This window comes from Eptesicus fuscus, chromosome 13, assembly GCF_027574615.1.
Source record: "Eptesicus fuscus isolate TK198812 chromosome 13, DD_ASM_mEF_20220401, whole genome shotgun sequence".
In the NCBI taxonomy this organism is placed as follows: Eukaryota; Metazoa; Chordata; class Mammalia; order Chiroptera; family Vespertilionidae; genus Eptesicus; species Eptesicus fuscus.
The window spans coordinates 7,021,369-7,039,267 of NC_072485.1; the positions used below are offsets into that span (position 1 = coordinate 7,021,369).

At 41.4% G+C, this 17,899-nt stretch overlaps 1 protein-coding gene and 1 pseudogene across 1 annotated transcript in view; both read left to right on the forward strand.

The window, feature by feature from the left end:
* The window catches only part of BCO2 (beta-carotene oxygenase 2), a 50,650-nt gene extending 34,817 nt beyond the window's left edge, over nucleotides 1–15,833 (forward strand). The window contains exons 7-12 of the mRNA XM_008150230.3: nucleotides 775–935; nucleotides 3,077–3,244; nucleotides 12,682–12,819; nucleotides 13,388–13,570; nucleotides 14,081–14,191; nucleotides 15,273–15,833. Coding sequence (XP_008148452.3) covers nucleotides 775–935; nucleotides 3,077–3,244; nucleotides 12,682–12,819; nucleotides 13,388–13,570; nucleotides 14,081–14,191; nucleotides 15,273–15,386 — 875 coding nt within the window. The 3' untranslated portion in view covers nucleotides 15,387–15,833. The remainder of the gene's footprint in view (nucleotides 1–774; nucleotides 936–3,076; nucleotides 3,245–12,681; nucleotides 12,820–13,387; nucleotides 13,571–14,080; nucleotides 14,192–15,272) is intronic.
* On the forward strand, nucleotides 2,426–2,915 carry LOC103293799 (60S ribosomal protein L29-like; annotated as a pseudogene).
* Nucleotides 15,834–17,899: the final 2,066 nt, after the last annotated feature.

Consider the following 17,899-nt stretch of genomic DNA (forward strand, 5'->3'; position numbering starts at 1 on the left):
TGGGTTAATTTGCATACTCACTCCTGATTGGCTGGTGGGTGTCGCGAAGGTACAGACAATTTGCATCTTTCTCTTTTATTAGTGTAGATGTACTACTCTGGTGGAGGATGTTGATAATGCAGAGCTTATGCCTGTCGGGGGGACAAGAGGTATATGGGAAATCTCTGTACTTTCCCCTCAGTTTTATTGTGAACCTAAAATTGTTCTAAAAAGTTGAAGTCTTAATTTAAAAAACCATTTGACCATAAAAAATTAATTGACAGGATTCAAAATTTTAGGTAACTTTAAAGACCACAAATAAAGATCTTGATTATATATTTTTGGGAAATTCATATTTTATATAGATTGCTTTAGCTTTTTCTCAGAATATTTATCGTCTGTATTCTAAACCTTTATAGATTTTCTGCCCCTGAGTCCTTACCCCTGGTATAAATAGCAAAAGGATTATGGAATAAAGGTTCAGATCATAAATCACACTTTCGTATTATGTTTCTTTACTTGTTCCTAAACTACAACAATTTTAAAAGAAAGAAAAAAAAGATAAAAAGTGAATATAGTGCACTCAACCAAACTATTCTAAGCAGTTCCCTTTTTAAAATAGGAACAGGAAATCTGTATAACAAAGCTGGGAAACAGTGAAGAATTACTTTTGGCCGGCCTTTGTCTGGGTCAGCAGTCATGTGGGCCAGCATTCAGACATGTCCCCTTAACTGTCACATTTCAGACAACTCTAGTTTACCAAATAACACTTTAATGTTTGCTGGAACCTTTCAGGAATGACGAAGAACTACATAATCTTCATTGAACAACCTCTAAAAATGAATCTGTGGAAAATTGTCACTTCTAAAATTCGGGGAAAGGCCTTCTCAGATGGAATAAGCTGGGAGCCCCAGTCTAACACACGGTTTCATGTGGTGAATAAGCACACTGGACAGGTGGAGTATTTTGAGTGTATTTATCATGAAAATGATTGGAAACAAAGACACATTTCCATTTGGTTGATTTTTACTCTCACTGGGCATTACTTGCATGACTCTTAATCAAGGACAGTACCTTCTTTCATAGGTAGGACTAGCTACTTATTAATTAACACAGTGGATTTAGCATCTTAGAACATTGTAGGAAATGGCTTTATCCTTTAAATTATCTGATTTAATTAAAATGGCATCTAGAAACCCTCTTAGCATGGACTTTTCCATATCATACTATTTGCAAAAGAGGATGCTGTTCATGCAAAGGTCTTCTGTAACTTTCGCAATGATATTTTAATTAGTTGCTTCTACAACTTCTTTTTTTTTTCTTTTTATTTTATTGATTTTTTACAGAGAGGAAGAGAGAGGGATAGAGAGTTAGAAACATCGATGAGAGAGATACATCGATCAGCTGCCTCTTGCACACCCCCTACTGGGGATGTGCCTGCAACCAAGGTACATGCCCTTGACCAGAATCGAACCCGGGACCTTTGAGTCCGCAGGCCGACGCTCTATCCACTGAGCCAAACCGGTTTTGGCTTCTACAACTTCTTAATATGCAAATATGATAATCCTATTAAAGTCCAAAGCACATTGGTTAAATATATTTCTATTAATAGCACTATTATATCTGTTTATTTTTCCCCTCTTTAAAGAGATAGTATTCTAAATTTACTGTACTGTCATTTTATTACAAAAATTCCATGTTAATAATGAATGCATTTTTCAAAGAATTAATCACTTAAATTTATCATGTCACTTAATAGCAGTGCTTTTTTTGTTTCCATGTCTTTTTAAAAAATTCTTTATTTCTTTAATTCTTTAAAGTATTACATATAGTAAGTATTACATATGTCTCCTTTTCCCCCCATTGACCTCTCCCTGGCCACCCACACCCCCACACATTCCTTCACTTAGCAGTGTTTTTTTTTTAAAAGATATTTTTATTGAGCTTTAGAGCGAGAGGAAGGAAGAGGAAGAGAGAGAGAAACATCGATGTGAGAGCAGAACATCATTTGGCTGCCTCCTGCCTGCTCCCTACCTGGGGATTGAGCCTGCAATTTAGGCATGTGTCCTGACTGGGAATCAAACTGGCAACCTTTTGGTGCCCGGGGTGGTGGCCAGACAACTGAGCCACACCAGCCAGGGCAGCAGTGTTTTCTATTTAACCATGTAGAGTTCAGGAATTATCTGTCCTTCAAAACACTGGAGTTAGTTGTAATAGTCAATTGGTCTGTATTAAACAGCCCCAGTTTGTTGATTAATATGAGGTGAGATGGCTTAAGCAAGCAATGGTTAAATCAAAGCATATTTACTTCTACATTTATAATTTTACCTTTTGCACCTACATGCCCTGTCACATAACAGGGGGAAATCTTAATTCGAGCTCAGTGTACCTGTTCCCTAAAGAAAAAAGAAAAGAAGAGAAGGGAGCCGTGGGCTTCGGTGCAGAGATGGCCAAGTCCAAGAACCACACCACCCACCAGTCCCGAAAATGGCACAGAAACGGCATCAAGAAACCCTGGTCACAAAGATAAGAATCTCTTAAAGGGGTAGACCCCAAGTTCCTAAGGAACATGCACTTTGCCAAGAAGCACAACAAGAAGGGCCTGAAGAAGATGCAGGCCGAGGCCATGAGCGCACGCGCTGAGGCCATCAAGGCTCTGGTCAAGCCCAAGGAGCCCAGGTCCAATATCCCAAAGGGCTGCAGCTGCAAACTCAGTCGACTTGCCTACATCGCTCACCCCAAGCTTGGGAAACGTACTCATGCCCGCATTGCCAAGGGGCTCAGGCTCTGCCGGCCGGCCAAAGGCCAAGGCCAAGGCCAAGGCGGAAACCAAGCCCCAGGCTGCGGGTGCGACCGCAGCTCAGGCTCCCACTCCCAAAGGTGCCCAGGCCCCCACTCCCAAAGGTGCCCAGGCCCCCATGAAGGCTTCACAGTAGAGGCCTCTGTCTGCCGATGTGAGGACGGAAGGACTGGTGGGGCCCCTGGGCTGCTGTCTGTGTGGCATTCGTGCCCTCCTGTGCTGTTTGTACAAATAAACCTGCGGCAGGAAAAAAGGAAAGAAAAGAAACGTCACTTTTTCATTGTATTTTCCCTGCAGCTTCTTCCAGGGATGTACTGCAGTAAGCCGTTTGTTACTTTCCATCAAATCAATGCTTTTGAGGACCAGGGCTGTGTTGTAATTGATTTGTGCTGTCAAGATAATGGAAGAAACCTAGAAGTTTACCAACTACAGAATCTTAGGAAAGCTGGGGAAGAGCTTGATCAGGTAAACAACTTTGATTTTCAGGTGTCATCAAAATTTTCAGGTGTCCTGGTTTTGGCTATGTAACCTTAGAAATAGCTGTTTCTCTTGTCTCTTTGGCAATATGGAGGGAGAATGGTTTTAAAGACACAGCTTTGTCGCTTATTCATTTAACACTTGTAAATAATTTGAAGTACTTACTTAATACCTAATAGAAAGCACGTTAAAGAAAACCAAGAGATGTTTTGAGGGTGTGATTAGACGCTTATTACACTTGACCACTGAACATATTTAAATTTACTGGAAGGGACAGCAAAATGGACCATACCTTTAATTCTCTGATAAAAGTGTACCAGTTCATCTACCCGAAGGATTTCACTTTTTTTTCCTGATATTGAATTCAATGTAAGATTTTTCCTATGGTATGTACTACAAACTATTTTTAGCTAGAGTTTTACTTGGAAATCGTTTAAAAACATTGCTTTTAAGATTTACTTATACTTACTAATCTTATTTATGTTATTATAGCTGTATGATAGGTCATGATAGCTGTAGTACAAGCCTGCTAACTCTTTTCTTTTTAAAAGGGTGCCTAAGTTTTTCTTGGCCTTTTGCATTTCCATCAATTCAATATATCAGTCTTTTACTTTGGGAATAAAACATTGTGTAACCAATTTCAGACATCTTCCTATGCTAAAGTCATAAAAATATTCTTTTATATTACTTTCCAGAAGAAGTTTTAATTCTAAAAAGTAAGTATCCATATATGTATTATTGTCCTGGACTCTATATTCAGTTCCACTGGTGTCTTGTGCCAGTATGACATTGTTCTAATTGCTATCCCTGCATTAAAAAATCTTGATGTTTAGTAGACCAAGTCCTCCTAATTTTTTTTCTGTAGGGAGTGTTATGGTCATTCCTGGCCTTTTACAATTTTGTGTAAATTTTAGAGTCAACTTCACACACACACACACACACACACACACACACACCACAACCACAAAAACAAAAAACTTGTCAGATTTTAATGTATTTGTTGGTTTTCTTTTTCTTGCCTATTTACTGGACTTCTAGTACAGTGTTGAATGTAAGTGGCATCTTTATCTACTTCCCAGTTTGACAGGAAAACATTTCAACATTTTACCATAAAGTATGCTGTTTGCTGTAGATTAAAAAACACCTTAATAGCCTGGCTGGTTTCGCTCAGTGGCTGAGCATCGACCCATGAACCAGGAGGTCACTGGTACGATTACAGGTCAGGGCACATGCCCGGGTTTTGGACTTGATTTTCAGTCAGGGCCACGCAGGAGGCTGCCAATCAATGATGTTTCTCTATCACCAATGTTTCTCTCTCTCTCTCTCTCTCTCTCTCTCTCTCTCTCTCTCTCTCTCTCAAGATCAATAAAAACACATTAAAAAAACCTCGACAACTAATAGACTTTGCTTTCTAGAGAAGTTTTAGGTTTAAAGGAAAATCAAAAAGAAAGTATAGAGAGTTTTCATATAATTCCTTCCTTTTATCTCCCCAATTTCTCCTATTATTAACATCTGCCTTGGTGTGGTATGTTTGTTATAACTGATGAACTAATATTGATACTCTATTACTAAAGTCCATAGTTTACATTAGAGTCACTCTGTGTGCTGTACATTCTATAGGTTTTGGCAAATGCATAATGTCATGTATCCACCTTTATAGTATAATTTTAGCACCCTTAAAAGACTGTATTCCACCTATTCTTTTTTTAATTTTAAATTCTTTATTGTTTAAAGTATTACATATAGTATAACATATGTCTCCTTTCCCCCCCATTGAGCTCTCCCCGGCCACCCCCACCCCTCAGCGCATGCCCTCATCCCCCTGGTGTCTGTGTCCATTGGTTATGCTTATATGCATTCATACAAGTCCTTTGGTTGATCTCTTACCCCTCCGCCCCCCAACCTACTCTGGGATTCTTCAGTATGTTCCATGCTTCTGATTCTGTTTTATTCACCAGTTTATTTTGTCATTAGATTTCTTGTTTGTTTATTCTAATTTTTAGATTCTATTGTTGATGGATATGTATTTGTTGCCATTTTATTGTTCATATTTTCCCCCTTTCCTCCTCCCCCTCCTCCTTCTCCTTCTTCTCCTCCTCCCATAATATGCTTCAACATTTCATGTAATACTGGTTTGGTGGTGATGAACTCCTTTAGCTTCTTCTTCTTCTTCTTCTTTTTTTTTGTGAAGCTCTTTATCTGACCCTCAATTCTAAATGAGAGATTTGCTGGCTAGAGTAATCTTTGTTGTAGGTCCTTGCTATTCATCACTTTGAGTATTTCTTCCCACTTCCTTCTGGCCTCCAAAGTTTCTGTTGAGAAATCAGCTGACAGTCATATGGGCGTTCCCTTGTACATAACTGATTTTCTCTTGCTGCTTTTAAGATTTTCTCTGTCTTTAATCCTGGGAAATTTATTTATTTATTTGTTTGTTTATTTATTTATTTATATTTATTTATTTATATCTTTATTGATTTCAGAGAGATAGAAGGAGAGAGAGATAGAAACATCAATGAGAGAGAATCATTGATCAGTTGCTTCCTGCATGCCCCCTACTGGGGACTGAGCTGCAACCTGGGCATATGCCCTTGACCAGAATCTAGCTGGGACCCTCAGTCTGCAGGCTGACACTCTATCCACTGAGCCAAACTGGCTAGGGCTAACCCTTGGCATTTTAATTATGATGTGTCTTAGTGTGGGCCTCTTTGGGACTCTCTGGGCTTCCTGGACTTGTAAGTCTATTTCTTTCACTAAGTAGGGGAAGTTTTCTGTCATTATTTCTTCAAATATGTTTTCAATAACTTGCTCTCTCTCTTCCCCTTCTGGCACTCCATAATGCGAATGTTGGTATGCTTGAAGTTGTCCCAGAAGCTCCTTATGCTTTCTTCATAATTTTGGATTTTCAAAAAAATTCTTTATTGTTCAAAGTATTACATATGTCTGCTTTTTCGCCCATTGACCTCTCACAACCTGCTCCCACCCCTCAGCCCAGGCCCCCCGCCCCCACTGTCTGTATCCATTGGTTATGCTTATATGTGTGCATACAAGTCCTTTGGTTGATCTCTCACCCCCTTTGCCCTCCCCCCTCCCAATCCCCTGCTTTCCCTCTGCAGTTTGATAGTTTGTTCAATGCTTCTATGTCTCTGGATCTATTCTTGTTCATCAGTTTATGTTGTTCATTATATTCCAAAAATGAGTGAGATTATGTGATACTTACCTTTCTCCAACTGGCTTATTTCACTGTAGCATAATGCTCTCCAGATCCATCCATGCTGTTGTAAGTGGTAGGGGTTCTTTCTTTTTTACAGCAGCCTAGTCTTCCATTGTGTAGATGTACTACCAATTTTTAATCCACTCATCTGCTGATAGGCACTTAGGCTGTTTACAATAATTAAGATTTATTGTAAATTGTGCTGCTATGAACATAGGAGTGCATATGTACTTTATGATTGGTGTTTTTGATTTCTTGGGATATATTCCTAGAAGTGGGATTACTGGGTCAAATGGGAGTTCAATTTTAATTTTTTGAGGAAACCCTATACTGTTTTCCACAGTAGCTGCACCAGTCTGCATTCCCACCAGCAGTGCACGAGCGTTCCTTTTTCTCCACATCTTCGCTCGCACTTGTCATTTGTTGATTTGTGATGATAGCCATTCTGACAGGTGTGAGATGCTACCTCATTGTCGTTTTGATTTGCATTTCTCGGATGGTGACTTTGAGAATTTTTTCATATGCCTCTTGGCCTCCTGTATGTCCACTTTTTAAAAGTGTCTATTTAGACCCTTTGTCCATTTTTAAATAGATTTTTATTGATTTCAAAGAGGAAGGGAGAGGGAGAGAGAGATAGAAACATTAATGATCAGAGAGAAGCATTGGTTGTGTGCCTCCTGCTCACTGCACATGGGCGATTGAGCCCACAACCCAGGCATGTGCCCTGACCAGGAATTTAACCTCCTGGTTCATAGGTTGATGCTCACCACTGAGCCACGCAGGCCAGGCTCTTGTGTCCATTTTTTGATTGGATTGTTTATCTTCCTTTTGTTAAGTTGTATGAGTTCCCTATAAATTTTGGAGATTAAATACTTATTGGATGTAACATTGGCAAATATGTTCTCCCATGCAGTGGACTCTCTTGTTTAGTTGATGGGTTTCTTTTGCTGTGCATAAGCTTTTTATTTTGATGTAGTCCCATTTGTTTATTTTCTCCTTAGTTTCTGTTGTCCTAGGAGATGTATCAATAAATTGGATTTTTTTTCTTTTTGCTCTTCTGATTGGGTGCTTTTTGCTTCCTCATATTCCAAATCATTGCTTTGATCCTCAGAGTTCTCTAGTATACAGTTGAACCCCTGTAAATTGTTCTTTATTTCAATTAGTGTATGCTTAATTTCTGACTGATTCTTTTCATGTCTTTGACATTCTTACTAAGAACCTTGAAAGTCTCATCAAGATTCTTGAGTAACCTTATAACCATGGTTTTAAACTCTGTGTCCAGTAGTTTGCTTTCTTCTATTTCTTTCATTTGTGACATGTTTTTTTGTCTCCCCATTTTGGCTGCTTCCCTGTGTTTGTTTCTATGTGTTAGGTAGAGCTACTATGTCTCCTGGAATTGGTAGAGTGGCCTTGTGTAGTCAGTGTCCCGTAGGGGCCAGTGGCTCAGCCTTGCCAGTCACCTGAGCTAGGAAATCTGTGGCCCTGTGTGGGCTGTGTGTACAGTCTTGTAGTTGAGCGTTGATTGCTGTTGGTGTCTCTGGGAGGAGTTGACATCCAGGTCAATTGTGTGAGGACCAGCTGCAATTACAGTGGGAGAGTTGCTATGCAGGAGGTGAGGCCTAGCTGTGAAGTAGAGCAGGCTGGTGCTAGTGAGGATCTTGGGCCTTTAATTAATAGGTTTGGGGCATGCTGACATCAGCTGCAGCTTGTTTGAGAGATTTAGCAAAGTCTGAAGCCTGAGCCAGGACAGGCCATTTATATGGAAAAGCCACTGCAAACATATTGGGTGGGGCTGCAAATTGGATGGAACGGGGTCTCAGGGAATCCCCAGGATGGAATAAACAGTGTGGGCCAGGCTGCCCTCCCCTGCCGGCCATCTTGTGGTGGCCATCTTGTGACCACATGGGGGATGCCATCTTGTGTGAGGGCATGTTGGTCAATTTGCATATTACCTCTTTATTATATAGGATAATATTTACTATTTTAACTATTTCAGATATGGCTGCCAGTCAGCCCTGTGACAGCGGAGGTCCCAGCACAAGAACAATGACCCTTACTAGCATCCCTGTCTGGGAGAAAGCTGCCACCAAGTTCCTGCCCCAATGCCAGACAGCCCATTTTCTCCCTGTATGTGTCTGGGTCCCTCAGAGTCACCTGGTGTTGGAGCTCAGAGTAAGTGAGTCTGAGTACATTCATTCATTGGCCCTTTAAAAGGAACATCTGGGTCTCCAGCAGCCTCCATGTCCCTCAGCCACATTTCCCACTGGTTTTTACAGCCTGTAGTTATGAGGACTTCTCTTCCCATCTCTGGAACCCTGGTCTGCGGGTTTGGGGTGGGGCTGGGACCTCTTGTTCCTCATGGGCAGCCTCCATAGAGACTATCTCCCTCCCAATTAAAAAATGACACGTGTGTGTTGGACTAACCTGTTCGTCACCTCCGCCCCTCCTACCCGTCCCAGTGTGCTGTCTTCTTTACTTCTCTAGTTGTAAGACTTCCATTCAGCCAGCTTTCATGCAGTTCTGAATGATGGTTGTTCTGTATTTTAGTTGTAATTTTGATGTGGTTGTGAGAGGTGGCAAGTACAGGCGTTTACCTATGCTGCCATCTTGGTTCTCTCTGGGCCTAGATAGTCTTAATCTTAATTTGAAGCATGATATGATCCCTGCAAGAGCCAGTACATGGTAACTGGTGAAATCTGAATAAAGTTAGTGGATTATGTCAATGTAAATTTCCCATTTGTGATATTGTACTGTAGTTATGTAAGACATTGTAATTGGTGAAAAGGGATGAAGGATACATTATTTCTTTTTATCACATGATGAAATACACATAACACTAGAGGCCTGGTGCATGAAATTAGTGCAATGGGGCGGGGGCGGGTGTCCCTCAGCCCAGCCTGCACCCTCTCCAATCTGGGACCTCTTGAGGAATGTCTGACTGCCAGTTTAGGCCCGATCCCACAGGGATCGGGCCTAAACTGGCAGTCGGACATCCCCCTCTCAATCCGGGACTGCTGGCTCCCAACCACTTGCCTGCCTGCCTGCCTGATTGCCTCTAACTGCCTGCCAGCATGATCATCCCCTAACCACTCCCCTGCCAGCCTGATGGATGCCTAACTGCTCCCCTGCCAGCCCGATTGCGCCAACTTCCCTCCCCTGCAGGCCTGGTCACCCCCAAATGCCCTCTCCCCTGCAGGCCTGGTTTCCCCCAACTACCTTCCCCTGCTGGCCTGGTCCCCCCCAACTGCCCTTCCCTGCTGGCCTAGTTGCCCCCAACTACATTCCCCTGCTGGCATGGTTGCCCCTAACTGCCCTCTTCTGCTGGCCTGATCACCCACAACTGCCCTTCCCTGCCGGCCATCTTGTTGTGGCCATCTTGTGACCACATGGGGGAGGCCATCTTGTGCGAGGGCATGACGGTCTATTCGCATATTACCTCTTTATTATATAAGATAATATTTACTATTTTAACTATTTTAGGTGTACAATTCAGTGGCATTAAGTATGTTAACAATGTTGTGCAACCATCACCACTATCCATTTCCAGAACTTTTTCATCATTGCAAACAGAAATTCTGTACCCCTTAAATAACAGCTCCCTGTTCCCCCCTCTCCCTTTCTACTTTTTGTTTTTATAAATCTGCCTATTTTAGTTATCTCATATAAGTGTAATCATACAAGAATTGTTCTTTTGTGTCTGGCTTATTTCATTTAGCATAATCTTTTCAAGGTCATCCATGTTGTAACATGTATCAGAATCTCATTCGTTTTAAAGGTTGAATAATATATATACACATACCACGCTTTATTTATCTGTTGGTGGACATTTGAATTGTTTTTACTTTCTGGCTGTTGTGAATAATACTGTTAAGAACATTGGAAAATAGTCTGGCTAGTGTGGTTCAGTGGTTGAGCATCGACCTATGAACCAGAAGGTCATGGATCGATTCCAGGTCAGGGCACATGTCTGGGTTGTGGGCTTAATCCCTAGTAGGGGCCAGGCGATCAATGATTCTCTTTCATCACTGATGTTTCTCTCTCTCCCTCTCCCTTCCTCTCTGAAATCAATAAAAATATATTTTAAAAAGGAACATTGGCATACAAGTATTTATTTTAGCCCCTGTTTTCAATTCCCTTTGGTATTTACCTAGAATTTCTGGGTCATATGATAATTCTATGTTTAACTTTTTGAGGAACTGCCAAATGATTTTCCATAGCAGCTGCACAATTTTACATTCCCACCAGCAATGCACAAGTGTTCCAATTTCTTCACGTTCTCACCAACAGTGTTATTTATTTATTTTTTACATTTTTATAATAGCCATCCTAATGAGTATGAAGTGTTATCTCATTGTGGCTTTGATATGCATTTTCCTAATGACCAATTTTGTTGAGCATCTTTTCATGTACTTATTGTCCATTTGTTTATCTTTGGTGAAAGATATTTCTTTCAGTCCTTTGCCCATTTTAAAATCAATTGTGTTTCTGTATTCTTACAACTGCATGTGAATATGCAATTATCTCAAAATAAAAAGTTTAATAAAGAAATTGCTTGATTTTTCTCAGCCTTTTGCTGTCTTTTCCTAAAAGCATCTTATGCCCTCAGGGGAAAAAGTACCCCCAATATCTAGTTTATCTCCTCCCAAATCTCCACCCCATTTTTCTTCACTGCCTTTTTAGCTCAACAGTGCCTTCAGGCAGCTGTTTTAAACATTTTGTCCAGCTTTTCTGTCTCTCCACATGACCTCATCTACCATTATTGGGAGTCTCTTTTTGTTCAGCTATGGTTTTGCAAAAGAAAAAAATATTTAAATAAATTTAAAAGTAACTTTAAAAAAGCAAACTCTTTATGTAGTTTAAACATAACACTAATTCTTTACCCAGTAAAAACATTTCTGCATGAGAGAGATAATATGGACTAGGTATATGGGAGAAATGGCAGTTCCTTCTCCATCTTACAATATTTTATGGGAGAAAAATGTACTTAAAGCATTCTATTGTCAGAAAAAATACACTTATTTTATTAAGGTCTCTTACTTAAAAATCACCTCTGCAGAGAGGCTATGTTGGGGGTCCCCCTTGATAATTCACTAGGAGGATTCACAGGTCCCAGAAAAATCAGCAAAAGAAAGAGGTGCAGGGGTGAAGTCTGGAAGAAACCAAATCCTTGGAGGCATGCATTTGGTTGTCCAGGGTTTTTTATGGGGGATCTTCACATAGACATATAGCCCCTCCATGGGTAATCTCAGTTACTGAAGCTCCAGACCCCCACAGAGAAAGCAGGGGCTCGTTATGAATCACATCTACACTAATAAAAGAGAAAGACGCAAATTGACCATACCTTTGCGACACCACCAGCCAATCAGGAGTAAGCATGCAAATTAACCCAACAAAGATGGCAGGTTAATTTGCATACACAGGCACCGAACAGCCAGGGGCAGGACGCAGGCATTCTGCACCGCCCCAGCTGCTCCGGGCCTCTGGGCATTGTGGGAAGGTGGAAAGGCGGCTCCGGGCTGGAGCAAAGGTGGTGCCAGCAGTCAGGGGAAGGAAGGCCCATTCTTTCACGAATCTTCGTCCATCAGGCCTCTAGTTTCAGCATAAACTATCTGGATAAACGAGTACAGTGTGACCCAAGGCCTCAGGTACGCAGAATACTTTTATCAGACAGATCAGTCCAAGGAAGAGCTTGCCTCCCAGGTGCCAGACAAGGGCCAGGCACGAAAACAGGCCTTTCTTGAGAGTGTGCAGGGTTTGAGCAACCTAGGCCTACTAAATTAACCCTTTTCCACCCAGAGGTCTATCCTGACCAAACCTGAAGAAGGAAGCAGCCCTTGTTACTCGCTAGTCCCCCATCCTGCAGTATGTTTTTTTAATGACATTTATCACTGTCAGAACCTGGGCTATATAATCATTTGTTTATTTGACACTAATGAAACAACATATATTATTTACTATCACTCTTTCTCCACTAGACTCTAAGTTCCACGAGGCCAGAGGCTTTGTTGTGTTCACTGCTGCATTCCCAGGGTCTAAAACGGTACCTGTAGTAGGTACTCAACAGGTATTAGTTGTATAAATAAATGAATAGAAATGATCACGTATGCAATTACTTAGGAATGCCAATAATGTTGCCTGGATCTAAATTTTTGGGACATGCTGTTGTTGTATGAATGACAATTTCCTCATCTATTTATTTCTCTCTCCTGAACAGGTCTATAATTCATTAGCCACATCTTTCCCTCGAAGGTTTGTTTTGCCCTTACATGTCAGTTGGAACACCCCTGAGGGAGAGAACCTCAGCCCGCTGTCCTACTCCTCGGCCAGTGCTGTGAAACAGGCTGATGGCAAGGTAGGCTCTGAGCCGATATTAGACGAAGACACTGAATGTTAGTGTTGTTTTTACTCACTGGCCGTTTCCCACAGTGTTTGATGAACAGTAAGCTTCACAACGTTCAGCTGAGCAGGGTCAGGTCCAGGTACATTGCTTGCACAAGAACTGCAGAATTCAGTTTGGGAGTGAGCACTGTGTTTACCGATCTCGTTTGTGTTTTGAAACAGACATACGCAACTTTCTAACGGTTGTAAAATGTTTAAATATTTGAGATTGGTACTGGCCATCCCTGCCTTTTAGATAATTTGTGCTTATCACAGGCATATTATTGGGTAGCTATCAATGTCTTAGCTTTAGTAGAATAAAAAGTCCACTTGTACCTCCTATCAGTTTAGTCACAAAACCAGATAATCTTTTATGCATTTTTACCCATGATGGAAGGAAGAACAATATAAAAAATTACACAGAACCTTCATTTCCAAGTCCTGTCAGAAACTCTTACAGAGTATTACCCACTCACAGATCTACACTGACGAAAATAAGTGAGGATTAAGCAATCACTACAAATCTTTTGGAACCTTTTCAGATTTGGTGCTCTTATGAAAATCTATACCCTGAGAACTTAGAACAAGAAGGAGGTGTTGAATTTCCCCAGATCAACTATGGCCAATTCTGTGGCAAAAAGTATCGTTTCTTCTATGGCTGTGGCTTTCGGCATTTGGTGGGGGATTCTCTGATCAAGGTTGATGTGGTGAACAAGACACTAAAGGTAATGAAAATCTTTTGTTTTCTAAACCCTGAAAGGACCTGCTCTGCCCTTGGAATGAGTTTCTGTTTTGATTAAGGCAGTTTTTGAGATTCTCTAATGTTTAAGCAGCTCAGCTATTTACTTGTATTAAGTTTGAGAATAATGGAATCACCTAAGTAGAGGTATGTTCCCTCTAGGGAACCTAAATGAACCACAAGCCCAGAAATAGAATTCTGAGCTTGATGTTATTTTGAGAGAAATCATGGGGCTACGGTTGTTGGCATAACTATATTTCAGGTTGATGGGAAATTATAATATCACAAATTGTGTTTGATGATGACAGAATGTACAGCTGCAAAAGCTCCCTCTCTCTCTCTCCTATATTCAACTCACTAAGTCTTTTTTATTTTTATTTTTTATTGTTGGAATATTATATTGACAGCCAAATTCATGCTGGGAGGGGAAAAAGCTATTGAAAGCTTCCAGCTCATAACTAACCTTCCATCAAATACTTTTTTTGGGGAGTTACAGGTTTGGAGAGAAGATGACTTTTATCCTTCAGAACCTGTTTTTGTTCCAGTACCAGGGACCAGTGAAGAAGATGGTGGGGTTATTCTTTCTGTGGCGATCACCCCCAACCAGGTAAATGTATGTCCCTGTCACCAATCAGAAAGAAAAGTGATTCTGAGCCTTTTGAGGTCTATATGAGGGATATATTCAGTGAAGCTGTTGATAGTTTATTTTTATTCCAGTGTGGCACCTTCTCTTTTCTTCCCCTCCTTATCATTTATGTACCCTTTTGTGATAATCCATACTTTTTATTGGTTTAGGTTTCTATTTGTAGAACTGTAGTAATTTATATTTGCATAGGAATGCAGTTACAAACTACTTTCATACATATTATTTTATTTACACATCAAAACAACTTTGTGGGATACCATTTACACATGCGGAATTTGTAACATAAGGAAGCTGAAAGAGGCTTGTATCAGATCTCATAGTAGTAAAGCCAGTATTTAACCCCAGTCTTCTGACTTCTGGTCTAATATTCATACCATCTGTGCTGCCAAATTTAATGGAGTGAGCCGAAAGTCTAATGTGGTGAAGCCGGGACCTGGTGTCTCCATAATATCTAACATCTCCTCTGGGCAATCCTGTGGCAACTAGGATCCCCTGGGATACCAGCTCTGAGGAACTCATAGAGGCTGCCTGGGAGGTAGAACTCTAACCCTTCCAAAGGGTTTGGTGAGGAATGTGCTCTGATCAGTTAGTCAGGCCTGCCGTGGGTTTAGGAGGTGTTAGTCCTAATACCATGTACTTGCCACTCCCGTATTCATACCAGGCAAGTCTCCGTCTGCCTTGCAGTGATACGTTTGATCAGCTCTCAAGTAACACAAAATGGAGGGAGGCATTTCTAATTCGGAAGAAAGAATTTCTGTGAAACAGGTAAAAAGATCCCTAACCGCAAAGAGATCCTATGAAGGTGATTGATATAAACAGTGTAACTTTTCCACTCTAGGTATGAGCTTCCTTTTCAGTCCAGTTCAGCAACTCAGCAAACATTTAGTGACTGGGCAGGCAAGGCGCTCGGCTAGGTACTGAGGTTAGCTATGAAGATGAATAACACATGATCTCCCTCTCAGGAATTTTATAGCCTAGTGGAGGAGAGAGATATATTTTTAATAGAACAAAAAAAGAATTTTCAATATTGTTTCTTTTCTAGAATAAAAGCAACTTTCTCCTAGTCTTGGATGCCAAGAACTTTGAAGAACTGGGCCGAGCAGAGGTGCCTGTGCAAATGCCTTATGGGTTTCATGGCACCTTCATAGCCACCTGATGGAAGAACCACGAGGTCTGGGGCCCAGGTTTAAAATGAATGTGCTCTGTATAAAAAGAGAGACCGAAAAGGGCGCCTTACTTTCCAAACCATAGACATCTGGTTTTTAAATTTCTACTAAAAAAAGAATTCAAGAAATAATTATGTTTTATAGTTTCTTAGGGCTCTTCCTTGAAAACACTGAGCAAGTGTTGATACCACTTTTTGAAGAGAGTTTTACATTTGTATTTACTTGATATATCTTCCTCTCAGTAACAAGAATGAATGAAAGAAAAACTAGAAGTGGGTCATTACCACCACCAGATAGGTAGGTGACAGAGACCCTCACACTTGGGAGAAGAAATCTGAATAATCGTAGGTAGTAGAATATTAATATAGATCTGAAAAGCACCGGGTTTTTCTATCACGGTCTGCCTGTTACCACTGGCCCTCAGGTGCTCAAGAGGACGGGGAGCCAGCTATGTCACTTTGATGGCTTCTTTTAGACTGTCTGTTTCTCTGCAGTCCACAGCAGATGCCACTGCAATTGGACCACCCATGACCACCTCCCACCCTGCCCCTAGTTTGGCCTTGGTATTGTTTTGAAGTGTTACAGGATTCCAGGACAGGAGAAATAGGGGAAACTGAGACAGGAAAATTAGGACAAGGCCAAACATTTTGAATAATTTGCAACTGGCCTGCAAATAACAAACCAGTATCTTCCTCAGGACACTCTGAGAGCGAATAGTTAAAACCTCCCTGCTGAGAGAATGCAGAAAGGGAGGGGGAAAGGGAAAGGAAAAAAGGGCACTTTTATTCCCTAAGCAAAGCCAGCAGTCTCGGGCCTCAGCAAGATAAAGTTGCCAGGATCCTGGGAAGACCACAACAAGAAAACCTTGAGACTTAACCTATACCAAGATACTCAGCAAAAGAATCTTCTGAAACCTACAGACAGGAGGAGGGTCTATTACTCCTCGAACTTGCTCCAGACACTCGTGTTTCTGGATTAGCCGGGAAAGCTCATCTGTGCTCCAAGCCGGATAAGATAGATTTGCTTGCTTTGCTTTGCTTTTTCAATAAAGGTGCATGCTTTCATCGCTTTAATAAATTTGCTTTTCACAATGCAGTCAAGGTCTCTTGTATAAACTCATTTATATGAGAAGACAAGGATGGAGGTTGGGGACAGCCCTCTCCCACTAGCTCAGGGGGCTGTCCTGTCTGATAACACCTTTCTGGTGTCAGTGTGAGGTGCCTATAACAGAAGAACATTGCTAAAACCAGGCATTTCTTCTAATCTCCAGGTGTCTTGTTCTTCAGAGATTAACGAAAAGTCATTAGTTCTTCATTTATTTGGGCAACAGGTGGTACTAGAGACCATTTAATCACCACATTTCTAAACCCCACCAGTTTTTACTAATAGCCCAAATCAGCCTAGGTTTGTCACTTAAGCCACACTCTTGCCCACACCCTCAAAATCCCTTTCCCTTCAGTTACACTCCTTCCCTCTGCTGAATTCCAGTCCTGGGCCAGCTAAACCTTCCACGCTCCCTCTGCCTGTTGAACATCACTGGAAAAGACCCCCAAACATGTCTTTCGGGAGCAATTGTGAATTCATTATTAGGCTTGCTGCACAGTCCTGGACCAACATAGTCAGTTTCTTCTTAATTTTCTTTCTTTTTAAAAAAAAAATCATCATCCAAGGATATTCTTATTGATTTTAGAGGGGTGTGTGTGTGTGTGTGTGTGTGTGTGTGTGTGTGTGAAAGAGAGGGAGTAGACAGAGAGAAAGAGAAAGAGAGAGAGAGAGGACAATCAATGTGTGAGAGAACATTGATTGGTTGCCTTCCGAATGTGCCCCAACCAGGGATTGAACCCATAACCTAGGTATGTGCCCTGACCAGGAATCGAACCCACAACCTTTCAGTATACGGATAATGCTCCAACCAACTGAGCCACATGGCAGGGCTCATTTTTCTTTAAGAGTTATTGTAAACACCACAAACCCTACCTCTTTAGTTCCATACATACAGATGCCATATGTGAGAGCTTACATTGTGATAATAAAGTAAAAGTTCTGAGTTTTGTGTTTGTGTTAGTAAGATACAGAACAATAGTAGCAGGCACACAATGGCAAGAAGATACCTAAGCAGAACAGATATGTCAGATGTGGGAGCTTAGAGGCAGAGGTAACCATCCTATATAATAAAAGAGTAATATTCAAATTTACCATCACTCCAACACCCAAGATGGCCAACCCCCATGTGGACAAAAGATGGCCTGTAGGAGAGGGCAGTTGTGGGCGATCAGGCCAGCAGGGGAGAGCAGTTAGGGGCGACGAGGCTGGCAGGGGAGTGGTTAGGGGGTGATTAGGCTGTCAGATAGAAGCAGTTAGGGGCAATCAGGCAGGCAGGCAGGTGAGTGGTTGGGAGCCAGCAGTCCTGGATTGTGAGAGGGATGTCTGACTGCCCTGGTGGGATTGGGCCTAAATGAGCAGTCAGACATCCCTTGAGGGGTCCCAGATTGGAGAGGGTGCA